Raw genomic sequence first — 13,760 nt, forward strand, 5'->3', positions numbered from 1 at the left:
GGGGGGGGCTCGGGGGCGGCGCTTTTTTTTGCTGCTTGGGGCAGCAAAAAAGCTAGAGCCGGCCCTGCATCTAGTCCAACCCCCTGCTCAAAGCGGGACCAATCCCCAGACAGATTTTTGCCCCAGATCCCTAAGTGGCCCCCTCAAGAACTCACAACCCTGGGTTTATTTTAACCCATTTCTCTGAATGCTGTGTTCTGGCTGACTAATAAATCAGGCCTTGTGAAAATCATGGAATTTTATATATTTATTTGTTTGTTTGTTTGTTTTTAGAAAATTCATGGCAGTGACATAGGTAAAGCAGAGAATTTCACGGAATAGGCACAGAATGCAGTCAGAAAAAGGTCACTGCTGCATTCATTTGCCTCAAACTGGCCACTGAGTCCCTTCCCCCCGCCAAACTGCTGCAATCTTTTGCTGGAGCATGCTCTACGAGTTGCAACTTGCATGAGAGCAGCTGCTTTATTATATATCCTGTATCTACAATATATTACTGAGAGTTTTTCTCTGCAATGCGTAGTATATGTTTCTCCTTATCTCCAAATTGAGACATCTGAAAGAAATTATGTTGTAGCTCTGAAGACAAGAAAAACTCTTGCGTACAAAGAGACATTTCTCTTTTTTCCTCTTCTTTTTGCAGAATATATATTTTTCTGGCTTAGTTTTACTAAGTATTAATTTTAGATATGCTATCAAACACTATAGTTCTCTTCCAAGCTCCATTTATACTTCAAAATATTTTAAAAGCATGAGTAAATTGATAAACTTTGTAAGGTGACCTAAGGCCGGGAAATTCTGAACGTAGCCACTCCTTAGTAGCACCATCTACTCCTGGTAGGGTGTGCTGACATGGGATTGTGGTTAATAGCAGTTGCTAGATCTGAAAGAATGAGAATGGACAGCTGATCTTTTTCCATTGCCAGAAGCAGATCATTAGTCAATGGGACTAGCACAGTGTGTGTGCTTGTACCCGGTCTGAAACAAGGCTGAAAAGAGGTCAAGGAAATCTCAGGCCCCTCGATAATGCCCAAGTTTCTTCATTACAACCCGCTTACTAGCTTTCCCTGAAAGAAGACTATTAGATGCAGTATAAGAGTTAATGGTTTTGCCAGGCTCATGAGTTGCTTTTCTAGGTGTGGCTCTAATGCTTGTTCATTTGAGGCCTGTTGGCACACTGTCCTCCAAAGAGAGGTATTGACAAATTTCCCTAGTAACGAACCCAGTGTTCTCCCACAAACATACTGGAAACTCTGATGTCTGATTGCCTCAAAGATTAATCCTAAATTTTATTAATTAACATTATTGCGATTGCACTTATTCTCCAGCTGTACATCTGCACTCATTTTCCATTTGTAAAACCAAAATGCTCTTATCTGCAGCATTTCTTGTCTATGTATTGCATACAGATTATTCCTCTATTTGAGACTGATGACAGTTTTAGGATATATTTAATGTAAGTGTGAAACTCTACAGGTTTCCTCAGGATATTATGATCTCATTACACTGCAAAAATGTGAATAGAAAGTATAAAAAGATTCATTTCATTTTCCTTCTTTCAGGTCAATGGGGATATTCCACCTCGATTAAAAAAGAGTGCTCATGAAAAAATCCTGGATTTCATCCGATCACGGCCCCCATTAAATCCTGTATGTAATCCAATATGTTTCTTCGTGGTGAAAGGCTGGCTGGCTTTTTTCAATGTGTTTGTGCTTTAGTGTTTTGTTTTAAAATGGTATGGTAATACAAAGTATATCTGTTGTTTGTGTGCTGTGCGTTTATTCTTATGTGTTTCACATAAGAGCTGTTTAACTTTTCTGGTCTGTTTAGGAAGATCATTGTAAAATCCTGAAACCTTAACACTTACCTTTAGCAGTTATCCGATATCTTTGTGAATCTGTGTTGGTCTTATCTGCTTATAAAATTATACTTCCAATGTTCTTGTTAAAAAATCTCTGTGAGGAACGTACTCAACTGTGTTTATACGTGAATGAAAGTAAAATCACTTCAGAATAATCTGCTATTTAAAAGAATCCTTGTGAAATCACTTTCCAGGAATAATGCTTAGAATGAACATTCATTCTTTTTATACCCAAGGCCTCTGCAAGAAAACTGAAACCAACCCCACCACGGCCACGCAGCCTCCATGAAAGGATACTGGAGGAAATCAAGGCAGAAAGAAAGCTGCGCCCTGTCTCACCAGATGAGATCAGGCGTAGCAGGCTAGGTGAGTACTTGCTTTTGCTTATACTAGTTTTGAGCAGCAGTACTTGCACAAAACTACCCCACATAAGGGTATTGGCAACAGGGCCGGTTCTAGGCACCAGCAAACCAAGCACGTGCTTGGGGTGGCACAATTTCAGGGGCGGCATTCCGGACACTTCTTTTTTGTTTTTTGTTTTTTTTTGCTTGGGGTGGCAAAAAACCTAGAGCTGGCCCTGATTGGCAATGTCTGCATTGAGCTCAATTAAAATGGAGAATAAAATAACTCTTACCCTTTCAAAAGAGGGTAAAGCCTGCAGGCTCTGTTAGTGCTATGCACCCTTTCTGGTAATTTTAGGAATAGAAGAATTTAGTACCTTGAAATGATTATTTTCTTGTTTTAAAAATAAAAGATGTGTGATTTAGACTGATTGCGTCAGGTTTCTGATGTCATAATTAGGGGATTTTAAGTGACATAATGTTGATTATTGTGCGGAGGGATTTACATTAGATTGTCTCATGGACGGGAATGGAGGTTTGTTTCCCTAATATGCAATATAAAGATGTTTTTTAAATTAATTTTATTCTTTTGTTTCCTGCTCTAAGCTCCATTAATCTCACGGTCCTTTATTGATTATCTGTGTTTAAGTTTTCCTGAACTTTTGAGCTGAGAGCATTGCTGTCATTTTAGATGTAAATCTTTGCTTCACTGTATAAGTTATGGAGCCCCTGTAAGCGTTCATACAAATTTCAGTAAGCGACTGATTCAGATCTGTATTGCAAAGCAGTTTGTTTCTGAAGTGTACATGAAACGATATATTGCCTATTGTAAAATTCTATAAGTATGACATTTTTCACAAGTCGCCACTTTATGCCTCAGAACCATTGAACTAAAGCAAAGCCTGACCACTAAAGATGTTGCAAATATTCTAAACTGTTACTTCCATTTTTCTTCTTTAAGCATAAAGTATTTAACTGTCACAGAGAAGCTTTGTTAACTGGATTTATGCAGAGAAAGAGTGACGTCTTGTGGCTAAAGAGGCAAAAAAACAACACACACCTGTATTCTCTGTTGTTCTGTTTGGCAGGCAGGGCCGGCGCTTCCACTAGGCGACCCTAGGCAGTTGCCTATGGTGGCAGGATTTGGGGGGCGGCATTTTGCTGCCCTCAGCGGAAATTCGGCTGCGGGGGGTCCTTCCGCTCCGGCTATTTGGCGGCAATTCAGCGGCGGGTCCTTCACTTGCTCTGGGACCCGCCACCGAAGTGCCCTGAAGATGCGGAGCGGAAGGACCCCCACCTCCGAATGCTCAGAGGAGGAGCGCTGCCGCCTAGGGCAGCAAAAACCCTGGCGCCGCTCCTGTTGGCAGTATATCTATGCCTGGCGCATTTATTTAAAGGCAGTGGTCCAAACTCAAGTGGGTTGTATTTATTCATTGTCTGTAGGGGAAAATTGTTATCACTCTTATTTCAGCCAATTTTGGAGGGAATGTTTGTGTGGCACTTGGATGCTTTTTAGCAGCAGGATTTTCTGAACACAGTTTTGCAGACCATCTGGAGCCTGCTGTGGACTTGATTTATGGTTGCCATAGCTATTGGTTTCTTTTTACCTGCTCAGACCCTTTTTTATATGAAAGACTGTGGAAGCTCAGCAGAATCTCGAGTGGATTCCTTTTCTTAAGTATATAAAAAATCAACTTTAATATACGATATGTTCTCCATTTGGGAACTCTGTCTTAGAATCCTAGAACTGGAAGGGAGGACCACGAAAGGTCTTCAGGTCCAGTCCTCTGCACTGAAGGCAGGACTAAATCTTGTGGTAGTCCTCTTTCAGCCCGGTCAGATTTTTCACCACTCAGTTATATGGCTCGAAAAATGGAATATTAGAGCATGCTTAGTTATGAATGGGGAATTCATGAGAGTTTATTATACAGACTACAGTAGACTAAAAAAATTTTTCTCTCAAGCACCTGTGTAAACACCTAATTGTCATTAGCTTGAAGAAAGAAAAAAAAATATTTTGTGACTCATTCAGAAGTATTGCTTCTTGTGTTAGAAGTACATTAGTTTTTTTCCTTCTTCATATTGAAACTGACACAATAGATTCGTTGTCTGAAATATCAAAATTTTCTTCAGAGCAAAATTTATATCTTTTTGGTAGATTTGGGGATGGGAAAAGAGCAGCCACATTCAGAAAGCTATAAATAGTCCTGGCTTACAGATAGATAAGTATTGCATGTAATTTAGTGTAGTGAAAATGTAAGGTAATCAGGCTTAAGGATTTTAAATCTAAATGGAAGCCCAACATAGAACACAGATGGGAGAAAGATGTGGAAATGATTGTGGATAATACATTTAAACCATCTGGACAGACATAGTTGACAACAGTGAAAATAAATGAAGTTTTGGAGTGTATTAATGAAAGTATAGAGTTTATTATACATGTGCAGGAGTTATTCTGTTATCTAAAGCATAGAGAAACCTTGTTTGGAATATGGTAATCTTGGTAATCATATTGTGCATAACTAATTACACACACAGAGAAATTTGCAACGGAGGAGTGACCAGTATGAATAAGTGTCTGATAGAAATGAGTGGTTTATATAGGCTCATAAGAGGTCTGAATAAAATGGAAGAAAAAGAGAAGCATAGAAGGTTTATCTCCTTTAGTTGAAAGAGTTTATTTCCTGGAATGAACAAGTTGAGCTAATGTAGCCTTGAAGAAAACCAGTTCTTCCCTTCTGTATTTCATTTGCATATTTCATTTGCTTTAGGTTAGGAGTGAGGGGTGTGCCATTGGGGGAAAAAATAATTTAAAACCTGGCTGTAATTTAAGTGGACAGAGATTTTAATATATTTAGCCATTCTTTTTGCAACTGCTGTTGCCTCTGGCTTATATTGTCCATTCTTGCTCTAAAGGAAAAGTACCTCTACTCCCAGGTTTGGCTCTGGGTCAGACACCTACTGTACATAACCTTAACTGATTCCCATTTACAAGGCTTATTCCTATGCAACCTTTTTTAAACACATAGCTTAAGGGGATGTGTGGCTGCTGGATCATTCATACAAGCTTGCACATTTTACAGGCTGGCAAATCAGCATTCAGGCAAATAGATGCAGATATTTTACATATCCAGTAAGTTCATTTTCCACCTTGTGTTTATTCTTACTGTTGGGATTGACCTGCTAAAGTCATCTCAAGTAAGAATGAATCTGACATTATCCTAATCCCTACTAGACATTGGATATTTTTGAAATGTGGACCAATTTTAACACAATTGGCAGTTTATGTTCAGGATTGGTCCAGGCGCTGTATGTCAGAAGTGAGGTGCATTGACCAAGCTGAATTGAGCAGCTGTGCCACAGCAGTTGCTTGTAGCCATGTCTCTCATTTTCATGAGTGATAAAATTCACCTACAAATGTTTAATAATAAATACATATATGGGACAGGGATATTAGTTAAATAAACTTTCCAGACCCAGTTAACCTTTGACTGCTTATTGTCCTACAAATGGGAACAAACTGTTCAGAGGGCTGAAAAGTAGACAGCAGGATACTAGATCCATTTTGAAGACTGAGGGAAACCAGAACAGGGGGCAATTTTGAACCAGGCGTAGGATTCAGCCATATACACAGTGTCAGATTTTTTTGGGGGGGAGAGGGGGGGAAGGGGGGAGGTTCTGTAAAGATACCAAATGTTGATTTTTTTTTAATGTCTCTCTTAATTAGTTATGATCATGGGAGATTAAGCTTTCAGAAATGTTAGAATCTTTGTTTCAGTTCACTGAAATTTGTGTGAAATGTGGTTCTGTACTTTTTAATTTTTTTCTCTGTCAGCTACAGTTTTTCTTTCATAAATGTTATTTTAAGTGAAAACCTTACTTTCTGTTTTTCAAGATGCTTATCTCTTGTGTTAGCATCTGGTTTTATTGTATTCTAAAACCAGTGTTCTACAGATCTATCTTTTAAAATATCTTTCTTACACATACTGTATTTGCAAGTGCCAGTGATGCTATTATAGTGTTTACACCTCCAGTGTTACCATAGTAAAGAAAAACATGTTTTAGACACATTTTGGATTTATATTAGCCTGGGCATCCGAATCCAAAATGTCTTAAGTGGACCTAATCTTTTCTTTTTGTTACCCCTCTGCCTTCTTAACAGCTTAATTGTTTTCTTTTTGTTGTTTTTGTTTCCTTTTTCAGCAATGCGGCCACTTAGCATGTCTTACAGTTTTGACCTGTCAGGTAAAAGGTGCTATAACACCTGACGTGGTTATTGTGTTTATTGTGAAATTTGTTCCATCCATTTGTTCGTTTAACCCTCATGTAAGAAAGAAACGTGAAGGGATTCTTCTAAGCCATGGTCAGTGAAAGGAAAGATTCATCTAGATTTCCTATTAAAATCTATAGTTCTGCTACCAAATAGGGATATACACGTATAAGGAACTACTATATTTCACCTGTAATTGAATTTTGTGAAGAATAAGGTGGTCCACAGCTAGCCCTAAACCCTAGGAAAGGGCTTATTTCACCTTAAAGTCTGATTTTATTATTTACTAAATCAACCCTTTTCCTGAAGCTTTGCTTTTAAGCTAAATCTTTTAGTCTTGGTTTGACCAATAAATGTAAGTACTGTAGTGTGTTAAAGTCAAATGTCTAGGGAATCACTTTTTGACTTGACCATCTTCTGCAATATTTTATTTCTTGAGATTATTCAAAAACTGTTAAATCTTTCATTGAAATTTTCTTAATTAACATTTCACGTACACACACATTGCAGAGAAACACTGATATATATATCTATATAGTGTGTGTGTGTGTGTATATTTATGTAACTTAATCTCATTTGTCAGTGCACTGTGGAACTCTTATGAAGAACAAGTGACTTAGCTATGTTGGAAGGTTTGCAATCTTTGTTAGTTATACATGCTCACTCCAATAAGCTTTGCAGCATTAAAATGTTAAAGAAGAGTGCAAAGCTTCTAACAAATGCATGGGGATTCACTCCTGGGCCACCATCTTGGAATTTTTTATTAATTTTTAATGTACCCATGTTCTGTCTAATTCTCTGTGAATTCCCTCTCTTTGAGGGGGAAATCTCAGTGGTCATAAATTAAGCATTTAAAGTTTTAATGAGGATGCAGGACTTATCGCTGAGACTGACCCCTGAGAAGGAAAACTACCTTCTACGCGGTGAAGGGTCCCATCTCTGCTGTAGTATTCTGCCTACACCTGGAATGGGAACCTAATAGATGGCTAGATTTCTCTAGTGCCTTTTATTTTATAGGAAGGGTATAAGCAATAACAGACTGCAAAGTGCCTGCAGTGCTCCTGAACACTGTCAGAGGAGTGTGCTCTGAGGTGTGAAGCCAAACACCCTCATTCACAACCATTTAGATTCCTTCTTACCTCATACCAATGTGCCATATCAGCCCCTGAGACCTATGCACTGCGGGGAATCACTACACTCAGATCTTATCCTTTCCATGCAGCTAGGAAGGCATGACTCAGAGCTGGTGCAGTTATGGGACCTCCACATGAATGATTCTGTTTCTCCAGTAGATCCCTAAGATAAGCAGGTTCCAAGTAAAATCCATCCCCTCATTCTGTGGGGAGGCAAAACCTTCTATATCCCTCATTCGCCATCACACACAAGGAATAACCTGGGACTCTCACAAAGTTCTCCTTCACCCCCATATCTCCAATCGCTTCCTATGGGTTTTCCCATGGGAGGAGATAATATGGCCCAATGTTTTCCTATTTATCATCTAGAGAGACCATATTTGAATGGTTTATTATCATGATGTAAAGAAGCACGATGATTTGGTAATCCCAGCAGCAAAGTTTAGAGTGAGCATCTAATATGGTGTATTATAACATTGTCTAATGGCGGCAAAATGTTCCACTAGCCAGTGCTCATGTTAGGTGCTACGCTGTGTCCTTTTAAGATCTGGAAATTCCTTGTACATAAGGTCAGATACTAGTGTAAGCGGTCAAACTTTTATTTTTCAACTCTTCTGTTACTTCCAAATAAAGCTGAATGAGCTGATAGTGCAGGAGAGTAAAACAGAACATGGCAAGAGTACCTTTACTGATCAGCGTAGCAGGGAGGCTGTCCAGCACTATCCCTTTAAATGTGTCTGTTTGCTTATTCTCTTCTTGTCTTCAGTTAACTTGCTCTCTTCAGGATTTCTGTTCAGTCATGGATCTGAGACGTGTTCCTACCTAGTTAAATCCAAAATGATTTTGCTTAACCATCCTTTATTAATTCATTATCATAACATCTTTGTTAAATACAAACTACTTCATAATAATCTACAGTACTAAACTATGCCTTGGAGTTGATCTTTCTGACTGACCACTGAAGAACTCTTCCTGTTTTCTTTATCCATTTGCTAAATGTACTTTAACACTCATGTGATTCACACAGAGCTGTGATACTGCTTTGTTGTCTGAATGATCCTATACATGACCTTTGGAAGAAAATTCTGGGATGATGAAAACGTTCTCACAGGGAGAAGTGAGACAGCAGATCAGACAACACAAAATGATTTAGTTTGGGATGTAAATAAAAAGCAGACAAATGGTTTTGTTTAATTTTGTTGCTTTGTTGATACTTTTGCTTTATTCTTTATTTTGATGGGAGGGTTTTAAATTTGCTTCCATTTTGTAATTATTATTTTCACATTTTTTCTTGATGTTTGTTTTCATTGCTGTCTGCCCAGCTGAAGAGATGTCATAAAAATATAAACTCTCACTGAAAAGTAGAACCTTCCTCTCAAATTTTCATGCTAAAGAACACGTTCTTGGCCCTGCTACAGCAGCTTTGTGCTGTTCTGGTGGTCCAAAGCAGCTGTAAAGCTGGCTTAGCCAAGTAGTGAAGGATTCTCCTTGTGTTAGGGAAACTTGAGGGTGTTGAGCCAATGTGGCTGGTATGTGCCACTCTTCTCAGCCATTGGCACATGGGGCATTTCTAGGGGAAATAGGATGTGCACAAGACTTTCCTATTCCCAGCTGGCAGAATAGAGCCATTGGTAGCTGGATGTAAGTTACAGCAGTCTTAAAGGTAGCTTAAAGCCACTTTTGCTTCCCTCGACCTGTGTTGAACATAGCTCAAAAGACGGGAGCATCTGACCGTGAACATACAACCCATTTTGTCCTCTAAATCGAACACAAAAAAATGAAATTGCTGCAGAAACTGCTGTTTTTCATATCTACAAAGTTAATGCTTTCATTGTTTTCCAAAGCTGCTGTGCTCAGGCTCCAGTAGGGGTTGTTCTTCATATGCCCAAATCTCGGAGATGTGGAGCAGAATCACACATCATTTGAATGTCAGGAAAATGCTCAGGAAAGGCAGATAATCTATTAGTTTAGTTACCATGGTAATGAGCATGGTACCCACACCTAGAAAGATAAATTTTTCAGTATACTGATTAATTAGTTTTCTTGTCTGAATTAAATATGCAAGTCATCTATCATAACGAAGAGCATACCTTTGTGCTACAATTACTCATCATATAGTCTTTTCCCAGTATTCTCACAATGTAACTAATGTAGGACAAATCTATATTAATCCAGAGAATCCATTTTCTTTTCTACCTTCGTTTTAACATGCTGTAAAAATGCTAAGGCAAGGGAGCATATTTTACAGTAGAAACCAGGTCCAGTTTTCTGTTCCCATCATGTGTCAATGAAAGCTGATTAGGACAGAAACACCATATGGTTAGTTAGCATATAATCTGTGATCTACTTAATTCCTTGTTTCATAAGAGAAGTAGTCTTACATGTAAATAAAAACAAATTTCAATTTATCCTAGTTTTTTTGGTCTTTCACTCTCTCACACACACACATGCCTTAAGACTAGTCACAGACACAGAAGTAGCAACACATAAGGAATTAACAAAATATGTCTTATGTAGTGAAGTTATCAAACTCACAGCTTTTTGTTGTTTCCACATGGCCTGAAATATTTGATAGCTTAAGAGAATCTCAGAGAAACCAAAAGTATTTTCCTAATGCTTCAGCTAGTATTTACCTTGGAATCAGTGACTTGCAACCCAGTTAACGGATGCTGCTGCCCCATTTGTCTGGCAAAACTTAATTTCTACTGTAATACAATATTCACTCCAGGACCCCCTTGATACACATGCTTGTCTGGGCAGCAGCGGAATCACCTCAGAAATGTTCACAATCATTTGTATGATCTAGAACTGGTTCAAATATTTTATGGGTATTTTTTTGTTATAAATTTAGTCCACCGTTGGTTTCAGCTAATTGTTTGCAAACCAAATCTGATTTTCTTCATGGGCATTCATTACTAATAAGTATCAGTTTATTGGTTATTTGTGAGCTGTCCACCTTGACTATTCAATCTTTTTTTTAGGAGCGGTGTGGTTAATCAGCACATGGCAATGTTTCTGATTCCTGATTAGATTACTGAAACATTTTAAACAGGAAAATAACAGGTGTGACTAGAGGGTTACAAACAACACTGTTAGAATTTTTGGGCAAATTGTGCTGAAATCTGTGAAACTTTATGCATTCACATTTTTTTCCACCAATACCCAGCAGTTGTCCACATGTTCACAAATAACTAATAGTCTGACTACGTAAATCCTAGTAAACTGAACTCAACCCTTTTATTCACAAACTTTTTTTTGCAAATTAGGCGTGTGGGTTTTTTGGTTTTTGTTTTTTCCGAAAAACTTTCCCTTTGGATTTCCTCAGAGTAGAGGGGGATGATGGATGACATGTCGTATTTAAGAGCTATTCCAAACAAATTTGATATATTATGTTCTAGTAGATTCACCTGAAGTGTCACTTGTATTTCAGGGTATTACAGTAAATCAGTAAATACTTCTAAACATTTTAAGTACTTCTTTCAGTTGTGGGCTTCCTGTCTAAAAATAGAACTCTTCTAGGTTTTGTATGTGTGGATAGGCAACACAAATGATAGATGTCTCATATGTCCCATACTTTGGTCAAAAGAGGGCACCTAAATGTTTAAGAAACGTTGACCTATGAAATGTATGTCCTGAATATTCAGTTCCCCACATCTCTTCCCCTGACTCTAGGAGCCCCTCCTCCAAGATCTGGATGCCACCTCTTACTTGGATGTTTTTGGAGGATGCAAATCACCTGCATACACCACCTCCCACCTCACAAGTCCAAAGGCTATGGACACATGGGTCCTTTCTCCTACTCCCCATTCTTCAGGCAATGAGATCACTGTCTCGTGTTCCCAAGAAGGGTTTTGAGGGGAGAGAAGTTGCACATGCCCATCCTGTTCTTGCTGCCATTGATGGTTCTCTGGCTCTTATGAGCTATTATGTCCAAGGTTTCCCTAGCTACAGTTAAGGGGATTTCCCGAGAAACTATATGCAAGTGACCATGAGGTTTGTCAGGCCAAGAGGCAGCACATGCAGCAGGGATGTTTTTTCTACTACTACTACTACAAGATGGGGGTGAGAGGGCACAACCTTCTGGAATCGTGTTGGGCAGTGGCAACACCAGGAAGACAACTGATGTTGTCCCCTTTGAAAATCAGGAAGGAGGGGAAAAAAGCCATTCAGCCCCAGAAGATATTGTACCATTCAAGAGGCCCATTAGTAATACCCTAGAAGACATAAAAATAAAGAGTGGAGAAGTTCAGAGGCCTGTGATGGAAGAGTCTTGGCCGGGAAAACTTGGAGGCTATAATAATAGTGTAGTATTCAGATTCACAGCCTTGGAGTAGTCCCACGATTCAGAGAGTCCCTTTTCTCACTTCTGTAGTTGCAGGTAGAATTTTATTCAGGAATTACACTGTACTGTCTGCCCTCCACCCAATTTGTTTTCCTACTTCCAACATTTAGCCATTACCTGATTGCCTTTAAAAATGTGTAACTAATTTAACTCAGATTATTGTTTAAAGTAAAAATCTGCCTAAATGAGAATCTTGTACAACAGGCAAATTACTATAACTATAACAGGCAAATTACTATAAATTGTCTACACAAGGTAATTTTAGCCACCAGTGAAGCTGCACCCATTCAATTCTCATAGTGTAGACAATTTACCTCCGGGCAAATTATGCTGTACCAGGATAAACTATGTCTGTTCTTGCTATTTACACCACTGCAGCTACATAAGTGACTAAAAAGGATGATCCAGTGATTAGTGTGCTAGCCTCGGATTTGGGAGGCTCAATTCCCTCCTCTGCCACAGAGATCCTGTGTGACCTTGGCCAAGTCATTTAGCCTCTCTTTGCCTTAGTTCTCTTGATGTAAAATGCTGTAAGGAATAATACTTCCTTAACTCACAAGGGTGTTGTGAGCACAAATATATTATGAGGTACTCATTCACTACACTGATGGGGATCATATAACTGCATAGATAGAAAGGCCAGATGCTTAGGCAAATATGCAAACCAGAGATGTAAATATTCCCACTAAATGCTGCCCCTTCTAAACCCAGAAAATTTTTAAACATATTGAAACCTCACCCTTTCTCTGCTCTTTTTCTGGGATAAAACCGATAAGTCAATCTAACCTTTTCCCCCCAGCCAGAATATCAAAAGCTAGATTATTGTCTAGGTTTAGACTGGGCACAGCAGACCTCATGCTTACATTATACGTGCCTCATTCTGATCTCATATTGGTGACTATCCAGAGCACCTTTACTGAACTCAATGAAGTTACACCCATGTAAAATCTGTGTAGGAGTAAATAGAATCAGGTCCCATGATTCCATTGTTACATGATGCAAGGCTTGACCAAATGCATATATTTTCATTTTTAATATGCATTAAAATATAAACATGGGATTATGCACATTTTAGACAAGATATTTATAACTGATTGTCATTGCTGTTCAGTATATGAAAAAGAAAGCATAATTGCACCACACTGGAATAGTTTGTGTTTGTTTTGTGTCAAAACTCATAATTTCAATGTAGAATGGTCTTGGTATTCACTGGAGATCCACCTGTCTGTTTTTAGCAGTGCATCCCTGTTTCTTTGGATTCTGATTATTTAGCTAACTGTAGCAAATCATTAGGTGGCAGGATGTTTACTCCTTTAAATGAGGATTTTTTTAATGCTAAAGTATAAAAAATTCAAAGTGCACTGCTATTTTTTCCACTGCTCTCATTCTCTCACATCATGTCTGTACCACACACCACGACCTGTAATTTTCTGAGCAACTTATTGCTAAAGTAAAATAACCTTACACATGTAATTATCATAGTGAGGTTTTTCTCTGTGCACACTGCCTTGGCAGTAAGAGCTGAGAGGGGCATCACAAGTTGATTGCTGTGATATCTATTCCTTCTAAGGTCCAAGTACAACCATTTTGTTTCTTTTGCCAGATGTATCCACACCAGAGGCCTCAAGAAAATTAGCAGACAGCTCTGTAGTAAATGGTGGCTTGACACCACAAGCAAAGGTGAATGGCGTCAGCACTACCCAAGTGACAATGCAGCGAAAGAGACTCCTTAAAGCCCCTACGTTGGCTGAACTGGATAGCTCGGATTCAGAGGTAAGACAACAGGGGCCCATGCTCAGGGCCCGCCCCAGGCAGC

The 13,760-nt window shown here is 38.8% G+C and overlaps 1 protein-coding gene across 1 annotated transcript in view; it reads left to right on the forward strand.

Moving 5' to 3' along the window:
- Positions 1–13,760, forward strand: part of SPIRE1 (spire type actin nucleation factor 1) — a 124,576-nt gene that overhangs the window by 86,375 nt on the left and 24,441 nt on the right. Inside the window, exons 8-10 of the mRNA XM_029914161.1 lie at positions 1,560–1,646; positions 2,095–2,224; positions 13,548–13,717. Of these exons, the coding sequence (XP_029770021.1) occupies positions 1,560–1,646; positions 2,095–2,224; positions 13,548–13,717 (387 nt within the window). The remainder of the gene's footprint in view (positions 1–1,559; positions 1,647–2,094; positions 2,225–13,547; positions 13,718–13,760) is intronic.

This window comes from Terrapene carolina, unplaced genomic scaffold (assembly GCF_002925995.2).
Source record: "Terrapene carolina triunguis isolate 2854851 unplaced genomic scaffold, T_m_triunguis-2.0 Scaffold58, whole genome shotgun sequence".
Taxonomy (NCBI): Eukaryota; Metazoa; Chordata; order Testudines; family Emydidae; genus Terrapene; species Terrapene triunguis.